General features: G+C 44.4%; 1 protein-coding gene across 3 annotated transcripts in view; it reads right to left on the reverse strand.

Annotated features, from left to right (window-relative positions):
* Positions 1-9772: 9772 nt before the first annotated feature.
* Positions 9773-21305, reverse strand: part of STAC3 (SH3 and cysteine rich domain 3) — a 172390-nt gene continuing 160857 nt past the window's right edge. For all 3 annotated transcript variants that reach the window (XM_077483574.1, XM_077483575.1, XM_077483573.1), the window contains 2 exons: positions 12240-12377; positions 9773-11055 (listed from right to left, as the gene is read on the reverse strand). In XM_077483574.1, the coding sequence (XP_077339700.1) occupies positions 10957-11055; positions 12240-12377 (237 nt within the window). In that variant the 3' untranslated portion in view covers positions 9773-10956. The remainder of the gene's footprint in view (positions 11056-12239; positions 12378-21305) is intronic.

Genomic DNA, 21305 nt, shown 5'->3' on the forward strand with positions numbered 1-21305 from the left:
CCTACATAGTCCCTGTCTTGGTTGTACCACCTGTATACTCCTGTTCTGAGTATATAGGGCCTTTCCTTTTTTAAATTTGGGTACGGGGTTACCCTTAATATCCGTTCAAGACCCAAAGGGGCTGGTAATGGACAGGGGAGGCTACCCGTGCCATTTTTTTTTTCAATGATTTTCATCTGTATTGCCAGAACTAGACATGACATTAAAACTGAAAGCCGTTTTAAATGACTTTTTTTCCGTTAAATGTCATTTTGTGCAGGGAATGTTCTAAACAAGGGAAACACGTGGCACTTCACAGGCATACTATAGACACCCCCCAGGCACGATATTTAAAGGAATATTTCACCTATTTTTTTCACTTTAATTGTCATTAAAATCAGTGCTCCTGAAAAAACGGCCGTTTTAAAAAAAAAAATTGGCATTGACCCATGTCCCCTGGGGCAGGAGCCAGGTCCCCAAACCCTTTTTAGGACAATATCTTGCATATTAGCCATTAAAATTAGCTATTTATGTCGAACGTTCGAGTCCCATAGACTTCGATGGGGTTCTAAAGTTCGCACAAATTTTCAGTCCGTTCGAAAGTTCTGGTGCGAACCGAACCGGGGGGTGTTCAGCTCATCTCTATTAATAAACAAGTGTGATTTAACTGTACTTCTGTCTCGGTCTGGTTTTATGGTATCTGACAGTACCTTGTGAAACAACTCTTGTAACTATATGTAGAAGCTGTAAATCCAATTATTTGAGTAACTGTGGATCCCAATAGGTATTTATTTATGTAACTGAGAAAATCGTCACTCATATTTTCCAGTGGAAAAAATGTATCCTATGTCCAGAGACGAAGGTGTATTAAAAGTCGAGATGACACCAAGGGACAAGTCAACAGCCAAAATATGACGCAGATTATTTTTTTTGTTTTGAATCCACACACACACATTAAAACCCAGCTGTCAATATAATCTATGGGCATCAAGATTATCACCTCTCCCCTCCCATTAGCATGGGAAGTGTCCAGTTTACCAAGTTGGAAAGGTCATAGCACAGAAAGCAATAACAGCGAGGATTTAGAAAAGTTCTTAGTTCCTGAGTAATGGAGTTTACAACTAATAGATCCAGAAGCTGGCTTATAAAGATCTATTTGTTAGCTGAAGCTGGCATTAGACTGGTAACAGCTGGTAAAGTCACAAGGGCTTGTGCTTATTTTGGACTGAGCTTAATAACTGATCAGTTTTCAGCCCTCAAAGAATGTTCTATAAATACTTGTCTGTAATTGTCAAAAGGTACAGTCAACACTGCTGGCAACACTCTTTCTGTAAAGTACATTTACAAAAGGGGCCGAAAATGTAAATCCAAAACTATGTTATCATGGATGCATCAAAAGACGAAGAGTTCAAACCTTTTTAACAATGTAAAATAATAGCTGAACTCCAAACAGATGTCGAAAACAAGGATAAGTTAATTCCTGTGTTCATTACTACATACAGTGGCTTGCGAAAGTATTCGGCCCCCTTGAACTTTTCAACCTTTTGCCACATTTCAGGCTTCAAACATAAAGATATAAAATTTTTATTTTTTGTGAAGAATCACCAACAAGTGGGACACAATTGTGAAGTGGAACAAAATCTATTGGATTTTTGAAACTTTTTTAACTTATAAAAAAATGAAAAGTGGGGCGTGCAAAATTATTCGGACCCCTTGCGTTAATACTTTGTAGAGCCACCTTTTGCTGCGATTACAGCTGCAAGTCGCTTGGGGTATGTCTCTATCAGTTTTGCACATCGAGAGACTGAAATTCTTGCCCATTCTTCCTTGCAAAACAGCTCGAGCTCAGTGAGGTTGGATGGAGAGCGTTTGTGAACAGCAGTTTTCAGCTCTTTCCACAGATTCTCGATTGGATTCAGGTCTGGACTTTGACTTTGCCATTCTAACACCTGGATATGTTTATTTGTGAACCATTCCTTTGTAGATTTTGCTGTATGTTTGGGATCATTGTCTTGTTGGAAGATAAATCTCCATCCCAGTTTCAGGTCTTTTGCAGACTCCAACAGGTTTTCATCCAGAATGGTCCTGTATTTGGCTGCATCCATCTTCCCCTCAATTTTAACCATCTTCCCTGTCCCTGCTGAAGAAAAGCAGGCCCAAACCATGATGCTGCCACCACCATGTTTGACAGTGGGGATGGTGTGTTGAGGGTGATGAGCTGTGTTGCTTTTTTACGCCAAACATATCGTTTTGCATTGTGGGCAAAAAGTTAGATTTTGGTTTCATCTGACCAGAGCACCTTCTTCCACATGTTTGGTGTGTCTCCCAGGTGGCTTGTGGCAAACTTTAGACAAGACTTTTTATGGATATCTTTGAGAAATGGCTTTCTTCTTGCCACTCTTCCATAAAGGCCAGATTTGTGCAGTGTACGACTGATTGTTGTCCTATGGACAGACTCTCCCACCTCAGCTGTAGTTCTCTGCAGTTCATCCAGAGTGATCATGGGCCTCTTGGCTGCATCTCTGATCAGTCTTCGTGTCTGAGCTGAAAGTTTAGAGGGACGGCCAGTTCTTGGTAAATTTGCAGTGGTCTGATACTCCCATTTCAAAATGATCGCTTGCACAGTGCTTCTTGGGATGTTTAAAGCTTGGGGAAATCTTTTTGTTTCCAAATCCGGCTTTAAACTTCTCCACAACAGTATTACGGACCTGCCTGGTGTGTTCCTTCTTCTTCATGATGCTCTCTGCGCTTTCAACAGAACCCTGAGACTATCACAGAGCAGGTGCATTTATACAGAGACTTGATTACACACAGGTGGATTCTATTTATCACCATCAGTCATTTAGGACAACATTGGATCATTCAGAGATCCTCGCTGAACTTCTGGAGTGAGTTTGCTGCACTGAAAGTAAAGGGGCCGAATAAATTTGCACGCACTACTTTTCAGTTTTTTATTTGCTAAAAAAGTTTAAATTATCCAATAGATTTAGTTCCACTTCACAATTGTGTCCCACTTGTTGGTGATTCTTCACAAAAAATTTACATTTTATATCTTTATGTTTGAAGCCTGAAATGTGGCTAAAGGTTGAAAAATTCAAGGGGCCGAATACTTTTGCAAGGCACTGTAATTAAATGTATATATTTTTTTTAATACAACTAATGTAAGTCCCTGAATTTGACTTTCTGCCAGTCTCTTACAATCCCTCATACAGCAGCATTCAAACTGGGAGAGGGAGGGGTAAGACCGAGAACCCATCAGGTGGGATGCATTCAAATGTGCATACAAGGACTATGCTGATAACAGCAAAGGGATGAACTCACCAGTCTTCTGCTTCACTTTAACTGTACAATCAGCAGGCTGCCGGTGGAGACAGGACACCACTGTAATACTTTAACAAGTTAACCTCTTTCTGACCATGTAACCAATGTGACTTTAGCATTCCAGTCAATGTTAACGAGGGAGTAAACTCCCCTGGTTTGTTTGTACTTATAGGTACTGTAAATATCTCCTAAACATGCACCGTTTAGGAGATATTTTTGAATGCCCCGCCAATGACATCATCAGCACATGCCTTTTGAAGGAACCATTTCTTCAGAGCCATGTGCCGTGACTGGTGGCCACTGCACGCATGCGCAGGAATGACGTCTTTGCGGATCCAGCCACTCACAGAGCCTGCAAACCTGGAAGAAACACCAGGGAAGATGTCAGCCGTCTCAGCGGTGTGCAGGCTCTGTTTCATTCTAAGGTAAGTATTTCATAATGAGCTAGTATGCAATGCATACTAGCTCACTATGCCTTTGTCCTACATGTTTTTTTTTTGTTTGTGTGGGGGAGGGAGAGGTTTACAACCTCTTTAAAACCTCAGCCACGCCTCAACTACTCAAACTAATCTCCTCTTTTAACCTAACACAATAGACACAAACCACCACTCATTCCAACAGTAACACCCTTAACCTCGTATTCTCCCACATCTGCACTCCTTGTAACCTCTCTAACACCCCTTTCCCTCTGCCAATCCCTTGACTGGCTTCTACTAGCCCAATGTATAAAATGCAAAATACTCACCACAACATACAAAACTATACACAACACTGCCCCAAGCTACATTACCTACCTCATCTGCAGATATTGCATATATCGTTCTCTCCGGTCCTCCCAAGACCTCCTGCTTTCTAGCTCCTTTGTTACCACCTCCCATGCTTGCCTCAAGGACTTTTCCAGAACCTCTACCATCCTTTGGATCTCCCCACCCCAGTATGTCCGGCCAGCTCTTACCCTGTCCACTTTTAGGTGATCCTTAAAAACTAATTTATTTAGGGAAGGGAAGCCTACCCCACCTCCACCTATAAAAAATATATACTTGAGTCACCTCCATAAGATCACCCCATGCAGTTATTACCTTTTCTACTACCTCCCCCCTCCCCTTTAGATTGTAATCCCCATGGGCAGGGCCCTCCTATTCCTTCTGTATTGAACTGTGTTGTAATTGTGCTGTTCTCCTTTATATTGTAAACTGTTGGTGCTACAGTATTTAAATCCTGTATAATAATACACATATGCACGGTAGCAGGGAGGGTGGTTCTTAATGGCCACACACCTCATATGCATCTGGGGCTAAGGGTGCACTGACGCACACAGCTCCTGATCTCTGTTTATGATTGGAGGCTGACAGGATGGGCTCCTGATAATGTGATCACTGTGACATTAAATCACAATGATCACATGTTTAGGGGGTCTTACCTGCCTCCTGGCATTTAGACCTACTTAGAGAGCCACCTGGAGGGGACAGGAAAGGGTTAAAGAGCTCCACTATGTGTATTTAATCTATATATTTCACACTTTGCCTGCAGTTGAACTTTAAAACAGCAGAAACAGATAGAATACTTGCCAGATTTTTTTTTAATTCTTTATCGCTGTAAATGTTACATAGCTGTTAATTATATGCATTAACTTCTTATAAGAGGTTAAGACAGGGATAGGAAACCCCCGGCACACAAAGCCACTTTTGCCAGCACTCAACTACCCCCCATCAGCAGAGCAGTGCAGGGAAGTGTCAGTGAGAAACTAATGCATTCTAATTTCAGAATTCCCCAGACCATACCTGCACTGAGGGGGAGGCACTGTGCCCCCACACATTGTAAAAGATGGGAAACATTGTTTGGTTCTCTAACTTTGCTGTAGCTGCGATCGTCAGCTTTTGTAATGGGAAAAAGATTGGGTGCAGTTCTGCTGGGGGGGTGGTCCCTGTTTCCAATTTCCTGTCAGCCGCGTCCGCCATCTGGAGGAAGATGACTCACTTGGTTGCCACTACCAATCTCAAAGAAGGGATTTCACTGTGATTGAGAAAACCACAATCAAATGACAGTTTGTGGAATTACTGTTGAGCTTCTGGGAACTTTGTTGAAATTATTCCTAAACCTTTTCTTCACTTACTACTTACCCCTGCACTCTGTGTCCCCTTAATCCACAGCCAGTATTCAGCGCAATGAAAATCACACCCAACCACTTTTTCTCAGCTGCGGGAGCCCAACTTGTGATCCTGCACACAGGCCCACTGCTTTCAGAAAATGCCTCTGACCTGAGCTCATCATTGCACATCCATTCCATATGCTGGTATGTGACATCACATACAAGCACGTGGGCTGGATGCAAGAGTCTGATCAGGAGGATGAGTGTGCCAGGACAGGTAGGTGTGTTTCATCTATGCTTCCTTTCCCCACTCTGCATATCACGCATATCATAGATGAGAAGAGTGTACAGCAGTGGAGCAGATGAGCAGGAGGGTACAGCAATGGGGAAAATGTGCAGGAGGGGTTCAGAGGCGGGACAGAAGAGCAGAACAGCGGTACAGCGGTGGGGCAGATGTGCAGGGAGGTACAGGGGTGGATAAGATGAGAAGTGGGTTCAGCACTGGGACAGATGAGCAGGGGGTTAGAGAGATGGGCCAGATGAGCAGGGGGATTCAGTGTTGGGCCAGATGAGCAGGGGGGTTCAGTGTTTGGGCAGCAAAGCAGGGGGTAGATTAGTGGGGGAGATGTGAAAGGAGGTGTATTGGTGGGGCCAGATGAGCAGGGGGTTTAAGTGGTGGGTCAGAAGAGCAGGGGGCTACAGAGGTGAGACAGATACGCAGGAGGTACATTGGTGGGGCAGATGAGAAAGTGGGTTACAGTGGTGGGGCAGATGAGCAGATGGGTTCAGTGTTAGGACAGATGAGAAGGTGATTCAGTAGTGAGACAGAAGTGCGTGGGGATATGGCGGTTAAGCAGATGTGCAAGGAGGTACAGTGGTGAGGCACATGAGAAAAGGGGTACATTGATGGGGCAGATGAGCAGGGGTGTTACAGTGGTGGGGCAGATGTGCAGGAGGTACAGTGGTGGGAGAGATGAGAAGGGGTTTCAGGAGTGGGACAGAAAAGCAGGGGGTACAGTGGTGGGGCAGATAAGCAGGGGGTTACAGTGGCAGGACAGATGAGCAGGGGGTTACAGTGGCAGGACAGATGAGCAGGGGGTTACAGTGGTGGGACAGATGAGCAGAAGGTTACAGTGGTGGGACAGATGAGCAGGGGGTTACAGTGGTGGGACAGATGAGCAGAGGAGGTTCAGTGGTGGGACAGATGAGCAGAGGAGGTTCAGTGTTGGGCCAGATGAGAAGGGGTTTGCAGTGGTGGAAAAGATGAGCGGGGGGGTTCAGTGTTGGGGCAGAGGAGAAAGGAGGTACATTGGTGGGACAGATGAGCAAGGGGTTACAGCGGTGGAGCAGATGTGCAGAGGAGAAAGGAGGTACATTGGTGGAACACATGACCAGGGGGTTACAGTGGTGGGGCAGATGTGCAGGAGGTACAGTTGTGGGGCAGATGGGCAGATAAGTTCAGTGTTAGGACAGATGAGAAGATGGTTCAGTGGTGGAGCAGATGTGCATGGAGGTACAGTGGTGGGGCAGATGAGAAAGGGGGAACATTGGTGGGGCAGATGAGAAAGGGGTTACAATGGTGGGACAGAAGTGCGGGGTGGCACAGTGGTGGGGCAAATGTACAGGTGGTTACAGTGGTGGGACAGATGAGCAGGGGGGTACAGAGCTGGGGAAGAAGATGTGCAGGGGGTTACAGATGTGGAGAATATGTGCAGGGGGTTACAGTGGTGGGGCAGATGTGCAGGAGGTTACAGTGGTGGGGCAGATGAGCAGGGGGGTAGAGCAGTGGGGCAGATGTGAAAGGAAGTGTAATAGTGGGGCAGATGAGAAAGGGGGAACATTGGTGGGGCAGATGAGCAAGGGGTTACAATGGTGGGACAGAAGAGTGGGGTGGCACAGTGGTGGGGCAGATGTACAGGCGGTTACAGTGGTGGGACAGATGAGCAGGGGGGTACAGAGCTGGGGAAGAAGATGTGCAGGAGGTTACAGAGGTGGGGAAGATGTGCAGGGGGTTACAGTGATGGGCAGATGTGCAGGGGGTTACAGTGGTGGGGCAGATGAGCAGGGGGGTAGAGCAGTAGGGCAGATGTGAAAGGAAGTGTAATGGTGGGGGCAGATGATAATGGGGTTACAGTGGTGGGGCAGGTGAGCAGGGGGTACAGTGGTGGGGCAGATGAGCAGGGGGGTAGAGCAGTGGGGCAGATGTGAAAGGAAGTGTAATGGTGGGGCAGATGAGAATGAGGTTATAATGGTGGGGCAGGTGAGCAGGGGGTACAGTGGTGGGGCAGATGTGCAGGGTAGTACAGTGGTGGGGCAGATGTTCAAGGTAGTACAGTGATAGGGCAGATGTGCAGTGGTGGGGCAGATGAGCAGGGGGTACAGTGGTGAAACAGATTTGCAGGGGGGGAGTGATCTGAGGTGTGAAGGTGCATGAATTGGGGCTCATCTGAAGTGTGGAGTTGCAGGAATTGGGGCTGACCTGAGGCGTGAGAGTGCAGGATGTTAATTTCTCACCACTAAAGTACTTTACAGCATTTACTTTATAAAAAAATAATTTTAGTGATTGAGAGTGTGAAGTTTACATTTTTTTCTTATAAAGTCAGCACGCTCAATTTCTTTGAAAACATTTTTCTGCACACTGTGCTCAAAAGGTTGCCTACCCTGGGTTAAGATATGACAAACCAGTCATTGTAGCAGTTGGGTGCAACATAACTTTGTTTCTATCATTAGACATGTTGCAGTTTCACAGTGTGTATTACTAATAGATAGTCTGTTTTGTAGATAATGCAGCATCTCTCCTAGCAGTCCTACTAGCATACAAGGCAAATTATTGAAATTTCCTGGCAACATTTGCATCAAAAAAGAATGTCAAAATGTAAAAGCTTGTACAGTACAGGCATTTACTTTATTTATGTTATTGAAAAGAGAAGTATGGAGTTTGAAAAAATAAATAAAACCTAAATAGTCACCTAGGCGTATGTAACATTAATCTAATCAGCATCTGTCCCCCAAACGCTTCTAAGACTGAGAACCGAGCAATCAAAAACCACTGATTGCTTGGTTCTCAGTCTTTAGTAAACAGAGAGCTGATGACTGTCACTTTAGGTTACTCTAGTCTAGAAGGACTTCTAGACAGATCCCCTGATCAGAGCAGAGCAGGTGGATGACAGGTCCATGTCTGCTCAGTTTATGCAGAGCAGGTACGGACAGAATGCGCTCTGTTCTATGGGCAGTGGGGTGTAAATGGACTCTGCTGTCCATTTACACAGAGAAGAGAATAGATCCCCTTCCATTTACTTTCAGTGGACCAGATCGGATAGGGGGTACTGGGGGGGTATAAACGGACCCAAGTCCTTTTTAACCCACCAGTCAATAGAGATGAATGGGTCATCCGATCAGGTCTGCCTGAAAAACTGACCGGAACGGTTGTGTGAAAGGGGCTTTATGGTTTCTATTTGCTCCTGGTGTGTCAGAGGGGTAGAGGTTGCACTACCAGGTGGCTCACATCATATATGTATGTATTAGCAAAGTATGCAACAAGCCCCCTTTTTTTAACCTGAGCAGTGGAGGCAATTTCATTGTTTTTTTTGTTTTTTTCAATGGCTAGCTTGAAAGCCCACTAGGGAGCTTTTGTAAGTTTTATCTATTGATTTAAACCTAAACTCTGGACTAGTGTAAAATATACCTGTGCTGTGGTACCTGCATTGCATGAGTTAAATGTTCACTTCATCTATGAGATGACGGATAAAGAGAATTACTTACCTTATTCCTCACTCCCCCAGCAGCTAGAGTTCTTCTCCTCGCTCCGGAAATCCCGGGATATGGTTGGACCCTCTCTGTCCTCATGTACAATGCAGAACTGCTGGCCATGCATTGTATATGACAACATCAGAGAACTTTGAGAAAAGGCTTCAGGGAATTGGTCATACACCATGCCTTTGGGAGTGAAGAATAAGGTGAGTAATTCATCAGCACCTTTTACTGAGACAAGGCGTTGATGGCTAGCCACTTGGGAGTCTCTTTCTGTGACTGTCTGTTCTAGGTTTATAATTAGAACTATTTACCATCATTTTCTCTCTTTTAAGCACAAACAAGACACATTTAGCTTCTGTATAACAGTATGCCCAATGGACTTTCAATAAAGTGCCAGAAACAGCAGTTTTCCCCGAACAGACATCTCTTTTTATTTATAGTTTTGGAGTTTGGCCAATGTTTTGCCTGGACCTATACACTGCTGAGAGACTGTGGCTATTCTATATGTATAAACTGTTAATTCAGCTTTTATTCTGATGTGTAATTTTGTAAGATTTTTTTTGTACATTTTTTGTATTAAAGTTCTGCTTTAAAATTCTCTTACTTATAGAAGAAAACATCTGAAGTATATAACCCTTTGAAATGCTTTATTTTACCATAGATATGAAATATGTAGCAAATATGTCATCAGGTTGAGTAGTTTCTCATTTTCCTCACTGTAACATCTCTAGTATACAGTAAGTAAATTATCCAGGTTATTTGCTACAGCCTTATAAACAGGACAGTTGGCTAAATTACTTTGTCATATCTTAACATAAAGGTAGAGCGATCATCTATAGGACATATTTGCACTTGACGCCATTGCCGGCAAACGTAAACCATGTTTGACAATGTAGAAATTGTTTCTATTGTATTACTGTATATTTAAATCAAACCACAATGTGAGCAGCAACGTATTTCAACAACACAACAGAAATAGCATAGAATAAATAACAATAAACATAGAAATTTCCAACATTATATAAATTATATAAAATGAAGGACTTTGTTCTGGATTTGCAATTGTTAATATAGAATTTGAATACTGCATAGATTTTATGTTCTTTACAGCTAATATTAAAATGTTTTAGTTGCCTAATCAAATCTTGAAACATGTGGATTTAATGTTTTGGCAAAGCTGTACATCCAGTCCTGCGTTGTTCTTGGGGCACAGCATGACAGAAATTATAACATAACACATAGTGACTGCACACATGTGGGTATATAAGAGATCACGAATACAATGTTCTTAGGACTGGGTTACAGATAATGTGAGTGAGCAGCACAATTCCTCTATAGCATGTCATCGTTATGTTCCCTCAAGATCTATCTTGTTGAACAGGGGGGCCAATAAAGTGTACTCCAAATAGATCAAATAACTATGGAATTTTAGTTCACATTATGCTAAATCCAACAATTCACATTTCAAACACTTCTTATGGTAACTAGTTTCCATTAGAATATTTTTATTTTTAAAACTGGTGGAAACTGAACCCCCGAAAACCTAAAGGATCAATGAGAAGAAACCTATTTCCAAGTCAACAACTGGAGGATGATCTAGTAATTGACAATCCCAAGTTCAGACAGAACTATGGTAATAGCACATCTTTTAATAACTTTCTCAATTCAGTGTCCATAAAGATAACAATGGCTAACATCTCTGGTCTCCAGCTGAGCAGTACATCCCTCAAGTGGCTGCATTCACAACGTTAATGAGAATTACATTCCGCTTCTCTGGTTTTGTTAGATAGTGGGCTCTCCATACTTTCACTTCTTCATATTTCTTGCAGGAAGTCAACAGGAAAAAGCCCCACCTTACGTCCTGTCAGAACTTTGATGTAACCGTTTACTTCCTCTCCTTTTTGTACAACAATCTAGATAAAGGACAAAGGAAATATAATCTGTGGTTAAGTTTGATGAGTCAACCCACAGTCAACATAAGCTATAGCGCTAGATTAATGCCTGTTTGTGTGAACAAATTAGTGAGGCAGGCTAAGCCTTGAAATTCTTCTTTTCAACCATGGTTCACCATGAACTCAGCTTCTATGAAAGTGAAACACGATGGTTGATGCTGAAACCCACAATGCAGAGCTGCTGTGGGTCACATGATCCTATATGACAGATTTGGGTTGCAAGATTTAAAAGAGTTGTGCAGGACCTCCTTTGCTAATTAATTGTTTGCTTTTCTGTACAATTAACCTCCCTGGCCAGCTTAACTCTCCTTTAATGTATCCAAAATAAAAAAGTGTGACCTCAATTCTAAATTAAAGCTTAGCTCCACTTTAAAGCAGAGTGAGACCCAAATTCGTTTTTGATGCAGTGGGCTAGGCCTTAGTTATACTGTGGTCTTGATAGGGAATTCTCCCCCAACTACCGGTCTCACTATGACAGATATGGTTTGGCATTTTGCTGAACTTGCTAATTTTACCCAACATGTGGATGTTGAAGCCAGTATCAAGAGTGGAGAACAAGTGTGGCAAGCTTAGTCCCACATTTTGGCATCCAGTGGATTCTACCAAGGGATAGGAGTTGTGTTCGGTATACACGGATGGATGGGCTAGTTTTTAATACTTCATTAAGTGTTTTTAAATAAGATTGCACTTTTAATATTGAGAAAAGGGAATTATTTTTTTCTACATTTGCAAACATATTGAAAAATCTTTGCCAGGCATAACAAGCACCCCTGACACGTAGGTTCATAATCACTCATAGGTCATCTTTTGCACAGTCCAGTTAATGCAAAGAGTGAAAGTCATTTCATCTCAGAAAGTACTATAAAATGAAGCAATTTCAAATCAGAAAGTACAAGTGTTGTATGTGCTTCTCTATAAAGTATGTGTGTGTGTGTAAACCATCATTCGATGAGCTCTTCAGGTCTCCAGTTTGCTTTTCTTATATTCTGCACATCTCCTTCTCAAAAAGGCAATACCTTGCCAGTAGAAATTAAGAAAAAATGTTTACTGTACAAGGCAGAAATACTTATAGAATATTTTTTTGTTTTTAGATTGCATTTTCCACTCCTATATGAATAATGCAGAAAAGGTCAGGATATACTAACTTGATCTTTCTTCAGTGTAATCTGTCCAATCTCTCTGTTTCCAACAAATGAACGAGTCACTTTGTAAACTCTCTCTCCAGCACGCACCCGGATGATGTAGTTGGCAGGGAAAAAGCCAGCTTTCTCCCCTACCTTTCCCTATTGGAAATGAAAGAAATAATACATAACTTAGCAAAATGTTAATAACTAAATGGTTAGAATTTAGAGAAACAACAGCAACATGTTACTTTGTCTAATAAGTGAACTACTTCAAGTTCCAGCTAAATTTTATTCAAATATATATATATATATATATATATATAGATATAGATATATATTGAATAAAATCTAACTTGGACTCACACATATACATATATATATATATATATATATATATATATATATATATATATATATATATATATATACACACACACAGTATATCACAAAAGTGAGTACACCCCTGAATAATTTATTATATTTCTTTCATGTGACAACACTGAAGAAATGACACTTTGCTGCAATGTAAAGTAGTTAGTGTACAGCTCGTATAACAGTGTAAATTTGCTGTCCCCTCAAAATAACCTTAACACACAGCCATTAATGTCTAAACCGCTGGCAACAAAAGTGAGTACGCCCCTAAGTAAAAATATCCAAAGTGGGCCCAAAGTGTCAATATTTTGTCTGGCCACCATTATTTTCCAGCACTGCCTTAACCCTCTTGAGCATGGAGTTCACCAGAGCTTCACAGGCTGCCACTGGAGTCCTCTTTCACTCCTCCATAACGACATCACAGAGCTGGTGGATGTTAGAGACCTTGCTCTCCTCCACCTTCCGTTTGAGAAATCCCCACAGATGAAAAATAGGGTTTAGGTCTGGAGACATGCTTGATCAGTCCATTACCTTTAGCCTCAGCTTCTTTAGCAAGGTAGTGGTCATCTTGGAGGTGTGTTTGGGTTCATTATCATGTTGGAATACTGCCCTACGACCCAGTCTCAGAAGGGAGGGGATCATGCTCTGCTTCAGTATGTCACAGTACATGTTGGCATTCATGGTTCCCTCAATGAACTGTAGCTCCCCAGTGCCGGCAACACTCATGCAGCCCCAGACCATGACACTCCCACCACCATGCTTGACTGTAGGCAAGACACATTTGTCTTTGTATTCCTCAACTGGTTGCCACCACATGCGCTTGACACCATCTGAACCAAATAAGTTTATCTTGGTCTCATCAGACCACATGACATGGTTCCAGTAATCCATGTCCTTAGTCTTTAGCAAACTGTTTGTGGGCTTTCTTGTACATCATCTTTAGCATTAGGCTTTCTTCTGGGATGACAGCCATACAGACCAAGTTGATGCAGTGTGCGGTGTATGGTCTAAGCACTGACAGGCTGACCCCTCACTCCGTCAACCTCTGCAGCAATGCTGGCAGAACTCATACATCTATTTCCCAAATACAACCTCTGGATATGACGCCTAGCACGTACACTCAACTTCTTTGATTGGCCATGGGGAGGCTTGTACTGAGTGGAACCTGTCCGGTTAAACCGCTGTATGGTCTTGGCCACCATGCTGTAGCTCAGTTTCAGGGTCTAGGCAATCTTCTTATAGCCTAAGCCTGCATAATAATTATATTATGTAGAGCAAAAATTCTTTTTTTCAGATCCTCAGAGAGTTCTTTGCCCTGATGTGCCATGATGTGCCATGTTGAACTTCCAGTGACCAGTATGAGAGAGCGATAACACCAAATTTAACACACCTGCTTCCCATTCACACCTGATACATTGTAACACTAATGGCTAATTGGGCCCAATTTGGAAATTTTTACTTAGTGTTGTACTCACCTTTGTTGTCAGCGGTTTAGACATGAATGGCTGTGGGTGATACTGCATATATATATATATATATATATATATATATATATATACAGAGCTGCAGCAAAAAAAAAAAACATATGTGCTCAATTAAATTCTCCAATTCATGCAAATATATACAGTACATACCGTATATACTCGAGTATAGGCCGACCCGAATATAAGCCGAGGCCCCCAATTTACCCCCAAAAAAACTGGCAAACTTATTGACTCGTGTATAAGCCGAGGGTGAGACATGCCTGTCCATCCCTGTGTGTGTGTCCGTCCATCCCTGTGTGTCCGTCCATCCCTGTGTGTCCGTCCATCCCTGTGTGTCCGTCCATCCATCCCTGTGTGTGTGTGTGTCCATCCATCCATCCATCCCTGTGTGTGTGTGTCTCCATCCATCCATCCATCCATCCCTGTGTGTGTGTGTCTCCATCCATCCACCCATCCCTGTGTGTGTCTCCATCCATCCACCCATCCCTGTGTGTGTGTGTATGTGTGTGTGTGTGTGTGTGTGTGTGTGTGTGTGTGTGTGTGTGTGTGTGTGTGTGTGTGTGTGTGTGTGTGTCCAGCCTACCTTTGTCCCGAGCCTCCGTCCCGTGCCTTGCCTCCTTGCCTCCGTTCCGTCCCGTGCCGTGCCGTGCCTTGCCGTCGTGTCGTGCCGTGCCTTGCCTTGCCTCCGTCCCGTCCCGTCCCGTGCCGTGCCGTGCCTTGCCTTGCCTTGCCTTGCCTCCGTCCCGTGCCCTCTTCGGCGGCCATTGTAAAATTCAAAAGCCGCGCCTCCTCCTTCGCCTGTGATAGGCGGAACACTGAATTTCCCAGCAGCCTGTGTTCCGCCTATCACTGCCTTCGTATCATCCTCGTCCGTAGTACGAGGATGATACGATGTCCGTGATAGGCGGAACACAGGCTGCTGGGAAATTCAGTGTTCCGCCTATCACAGGCGAAGGGGGAGCCGGAGGCGCGGCTTTTGAATAGAATGGCCGCTGTCTGTCTGCTCGACACGCTGATCGAGCGGGCAGACAGCGATGACTCGAGTATAAGCCGAGGGGGGCACTTTCAGCCTCAAAAAAGAGGCTGAAAATCTCGGCTTATACTCGAGTATATACGGTACATTTGATATCAGAAAAATAAATACCTTAAAAAACTCCACAAGTGTCCATATATAAAGGAAATGTTCCATAAAAATCGATTTGTAAATGCAGTTTATATATATATTGGTATTTGGACTCCTATGAAGTGTAACATTTTCTCTAAAAAGTGCACCATGCTACTCATAAATCATAAGGACTCATGCACACTGGACGTTTTTGGACGTTTTTACAGCTGCTGTTTTTGGCTTCAGACTTTTTTTTCTACAGTCAATAAACTCTCCAGCATGTTATCCTATGTGCCCATGCACACACATGCCTGGAGTTTGCATGTTCTCCCTGTGCCTGCCTGGGTTTCCTCTAGGTACTCCAGTTTCCTCCCACACTCCAAAGACATGCAGGTAGGTTAATTGGCTTCTGTCCAAAATTGGCCCTATTATATGAATGGGGACCTTGATTGTGAGCTCCTTGTGGGTAGGGACTGATGTGAGTGTGCAATATACAGGGATAGGGATAATTGTAGTCACTCACTCAGGTTGAACTGGATGGACTGGTGTCTTTATTCAACCTTACTAACTATGTAACACATATGCTGTTATCAGGTGTTTTTGCATGGGGTTATAAAGAAAACCCAAACGAGTGGGTTCTGAGAGTTTTTCAGCTGCAAAAACGCTCTAACGTTACAACCTTTTTTTAACGTTTTTGATCCCACTGAAAAAAATGCTGAAAAATGCTAAAAGCCGTTATTGCAAAAACACTGAAAAACTTCAAAAAACTCACTGCAAAGCTACTGCTGTTCTTATAACTTTATTATAATGTTCAGTGTGCATGAGGCCTTAAAGTGCAAATGTCCACTTTCAGTGTTCTGAATCAAAAATAAAATGCTTGTTTAATGTGTCCTTACGACGTGGCTATCCTCCACCTTCACTTCTCACTCACCTGATAGTTTGACCCCCTCAGCCCTGGGTCAACATGCTCTCATAGAAAACAACAAGGGTTTCCACCAATCCCAGTCCCTTTAATATTTCCTTCTCCTCCCTCTCTTACACTCATGCCGATCACAGGAAAAAAACAAAAGGGAACACCATAGCATAAAATCCTCTTTTCTTTAAAAAATGCATAGATCCAGTAACTAGTGATGGCCGAACGGTTCGCCCGGCGGTCGTTTCGCGGCGAATTTCCGACTTTCGCCGTCCGCGGGTTCGAACGCCTTTTTCCGTCGTTCGCCCCGGCGGACTTACGTGTTTAATGTATACAAGAACTTTAACCTTTCGTGACACGTTTATCATGTGTTACAGGACAACCAATTGAGACATGACAGCTCATGGACACTTGGACATTCCCCCTAACCTATAAATACACCCGATCCGGTGGCCATTTTACATTCTTTCTTCTGTCACTGTAGGGAAAGGATCCTGTGTGGAGTAGGGACAGAGAAAACGCTAGCTATTTGGTACACAAAAGTTCTTTTCAGGACTGGTATAGGTGTTAGGTCAGCAGCCTGAGTTTCTTTTGTCAGTTTAGATAAAGGGACAGAGCGCTGTATGCTGCTATTTTAGGGACAGCTCAGCCAGATTAGTCTTTCTTCATCATCATCATCATCATCATCATTAGCTGTTACTATCAGGTCCACAAAAGAGCTGTTCCAGCTAATCGTTCCAGCCTACTCTTTTTTGCCAATTTGTATAGGGACAGGCAGGAAGCAGTGTTGTCAGGCAGTGAGGATAATTTTAAAGACTTGCTGTTACTATTAGTTCCACAAAGGTTCTTTTCAGGACTGGTATCAGTGGTACGGTAATAGGCTTGTACACGTATAATATTCTTTCTTCCAAATATAGAAAGAATATTATACTTGACTGCTGCCCTTCTGCTGCAGTCTGCTAATCATTCACAACTCACTTGTTCCACAAAGCTCTTTATCAGGACTGGTAACTTGGTCTGTCTAGGGTGCTACGGTACATAGGCTTGGGTGCGGTACAGTCTGCTGTTCTGTAAGGACCGCTATCGGTCCACAATACATAGGGTTGCCGTGCACTACTGCTGACCGCTGCCCTATACTGCAGCAGTCCTTCATTGGTATAGGGACTGACGTACAGTCTGCTAATCACTAACACACAACCTGCTTGGTCCACAAAAGTTCTTATAAGGACTGGTAACTTGGTATAGGGTGCTACGGTACATAGGCCTGAGTGCAGTACAGTCTGCTGTTCTGTAAGGACCGCTATCGGTCCACAATACATAGGGTTGCCGTGCACTACTGCTGACCGCTGCCCTATACTGCAGCAGTCCTTCAGCGGTATAGGGACTGACGCACAGTCTGCTAAACACTAACACACAACCTGCTTGGTCCACAAAAGTTCTTATAAGGACTGGTAACTTGGTATAGGGTGCTACGGTACATAGGCCTGAGTGCAGTACAGTCTGCTGTTCTGTAAGGACCGCTATCGGTCCACAATACATAGGGTTGACGTGCACTACTGCTGACCGCTGCCCTATACTGCAGCAGTCCTTCAGCGGTATAGGGACTGACGCACAGTCTGCTAAACACTAACACACAACCTGCTTGGTCCACAAAAGTTCTTATAAGGACTGGTAACTTGGTATAGGGTGCTACGGTACATAGGCCTGAGTGCAGTACAGTCTGCTGTTCTGTAAGGACCGCTATCGGTCCACAATACATAGGGTTGCCGTGCACTACTGCTGACCGCTGCCCTATACTGCAGCAGTCCTTCATTGGTATAGGGACTGACGTACAGTCTGCTAATCACTAACACACAACCTGCTTGGTCCACAAAAGTTCTTATAAGGACTGGTAACTTGGTATAGGGTGCTACGGTACATAGGCCTGAGTGCGTTACAGTCTGCTGTTCTGTAAGGACCGCTATCGGTCCACAATACATAGGGTTGCCGTGCACTACTGCTGACCGCTGCCCTATACTGCAGCAGTCCTTCATTGGTATAGGGACTGACGTACAGTCTGCTAATCACTAACACACAACCTGCTTGGTCCACAAAAGTTCTTATAAGGACTGGTAACTTGGTATAGGGTGCTACGGTACATAGGCCTGAGTGCGTTACAGTCTGCTGTTCTGTAAGGACCGCTATCGGTCCACAATACATAGGGTTGCCGTGCACTACTGCTGACCGCTGCCCTATACTGCAGCAGTCCTTCATTGGTATAGGGACTGACGTACAGTCTGCTAATCACTAACACACAACCTGCTTGGTCCACAAAAGTTCTTATAAGGACTGGTAACTTGGTATAGGGTGCTACGGTACATAGGCCTGAGTGCAGTACAGTCTGCTGTTCTGTAAGGACCGCTATCGGTCCACAATACATAGGGTTGCCGTGCACTACTGCTGACCGCTGCCCTATACTGCAGCAGTCCTTCAGCGGTATAGGGACTGACGCACAGTCTGCTAAACACTAACACACAACCTGCTTGGTCCACAAAAGTTCTTATAAGGACTGGTAACTTGGTATAGGGTGCTACGGTACATAGGCCTGAGTGCAGTACAGTCTGCTGTTCTGTAAGGACCGCTATCGGTCCACAATACATAGGGTTGACGTGCACTACTGCTGACCGCTGCCCTATACTGCAGCAGTCCTTCAGCGGTATAGGGACTGACGCACAGTCTGCTAAACACTAACACACAACCTGCTTGGTCCACAAAAGTTCTTATAAGGACTGGTAACTTGGTATAGGGTGCTACGGTACATAGGCCTGAGTGCAGTACAGTCTGCTGTTCTGTAAGGACCGCTATCGGTCCACAATACATAGGGTTGCCGTGCACTACTGCTGACCGCTGCCCTATACTGCAGCAGTCCTTCATTGGTATAGGGACTGACGTACAGTCTGCTAATCACTAACACACAACCTGCTTGGTCCACAAAAGTTCTTATAAGGACTGGTAACTTGGTATAGGGTGCTACGGTACATAGGCCTGAGTGCGTTACAGTCTGCTGTTCTGTAAGGACCGCTATCGGTCCACAATACATAGGGTTGCCGTGCACTACTGCTGACCGCTGCCCTATACTGCAGCAGTCCTTCATTGGTATAGGGACTGACGTACAGTCTGCTAATCACTAACACACAACCTGCTTGGTCCACAAAAGTTCTTATAAGGACTGGTAACTTGGTATAGGGTGCTACGGTACATAGGCCTGAGTGCGTTACAGTCTGCTGTTCTGTAAGGACCGCTATCGGTCCACAATACATAGGGTTGCCGTGCACTACTGCTGACCGCTGCCCTATACTGCAGCAGTCCTTCATTGGTATAGGGACTGACGTACAGTCTGCTAATCACTAACACACAACCTGCTTGGTCCACAAAAGTTCTTATAAGGACTGGTAACTTGGTATAGGGTGCTACGGTACATAGGCCTGAGTGCAGTACAGTCTGCTGTTCTGTAAGGACCGCTATCGGTCCACAATACATAGGGTTGCCGTGCACTACTGCTGACCGCTGCCCTATACTGCAGCAGTCCTTCAGCGGTATAGGGACTGACGCACAGTCTGCTAAACACTAACACACAACCTGCTTGGTCCACAAAAGTTCTTATAAGGACTGGTAACTTGGTATAGGGTGCTACGGTACATAGGCCTGAGTGCAGTACAGTCTGCTGTTCTGTAAGGACCGCTATCGGTCCACAATACATAGGGTTGCCGTGCACTACTGCTGACCGCTGCCCTATACTGCAGCAGTCCTTCAGCGGTATAGGGACTGACGCACAGTCTGCTAAACACTAACACACAACCTGCTTGGTCCACAAAAGTTCTTATAAGGACTGGTAACTTGGTATAGGGTGCTACGGTACATAGGCCTGAGTGCAGTACAGTCTGCTGTTCTGTAAGGACTGCTATCGGTCCACAATACATAGGGTTGCCGTGCACTACTGCTGACCGCTGCCCTATACTGCAGCAGTCCTTCATTGGTATAGGGACTGACGTACAGTCTGCTAATCACTAACACACAACCTGCTTGGTCCACAAAAGTTCTTATAAGGACTGGTAACTTGGTATAGGGTGCTACGGTACATAGGCCTGAGTGCAGTACAGTCTGCTGTTCTGTAAGGACCGCTATCGGTCCACAATACATAGGGTTGCCGTGCACTACTGCTGACCGCTGCCCTATACTGCAGCAGTCCTTCAGCGGTATAGGGACTGACGCACAGTCTGCTAAACACTAACACACAACCTGCTTGGTCCACAAAAGTTCTTATAAGGACTGGTAACTTGGTATAGGGTGCTACGGTACATAGGCCTGAGTGCAGTACAGTCTGCTGTTCTGTAAGGACCGCTATCGGTCCACAATACATAGGGTTGCCGTGCACTACTGCTGACCGCTGCCCTATACTGCAGCAGTCCTTCATTGGTATAGGGACTGACGTACAGTCTGCTAATCACTAACACACAACCTGCTTGGTCCACAAAAGTTCTTATAAGGACTGGTAACTTGGTATAGGGTGCTACGGTACATAGGCCTGAGTGCGTTACAGTCTGCTGTTCTGTAAGGACCGCTATCGGTCCACAATACATAGGGTTGCCGTGCACTACTGCTGACCGCTGCCCTATACTGCAGCAGTCCTTCATTGGTATAGGGACTGACGTACAGTCTGCTAATCACTAACACACAACCTGCTTGGTCCACAAAAGTTCTTATAAGGACTGGTAACTTGGTATAGGGTGCTACGGTACATAGGCCTGAGTGCAGTACAGTCTGCTGTTCTGTAAGGACCGCTATCGGTCCACAATACATAGGGTTGACGTGCACTACTGCTGACCGCTGCCCTATACTGCAGCAGTCCTTCAGCGGTATAGGGACTGACGCACAGTCTGCTAAACACTAACACACAACCTGCTTGGTCCACAAAAGTTCTTATAAGGACTGGTAACTTGGTATAGGGTGCTACGGTACATAGGCCTGAGTGCAGTACAGTCTGCTGTTCTGTAAGGACCGCTATCGGTCCACAATACATAGGGTTGCCGTGCACTACTGCTGACCGCTGCCCTATACTGCAGCAGTCCTTCAGCGGTATAGGGACTGACGCACAGTCTGCTAAACACTAACACACAACCTGCTTGGTCCACAAAAGTTCTTATAAGGACTGGTAACTTGGTATAGGGTGCTAC

The sequence above is a fragment of the Lithobates pipiens genome, unplaced genomic scaffold (genome assembly GCF_037356315.1).
Source record: "Lithobates pipiens isolate NorthernLeopardFrog02 unplaced genomic scaffold, aLitPip1_a1.2 Scaffold_16, whole genome shotgun sequence".
NCBI lineage: Eukaryota > Metazoa > Chordata > Amphibia > Anura > Ranidae > Lithobates > Lithobates pipiens.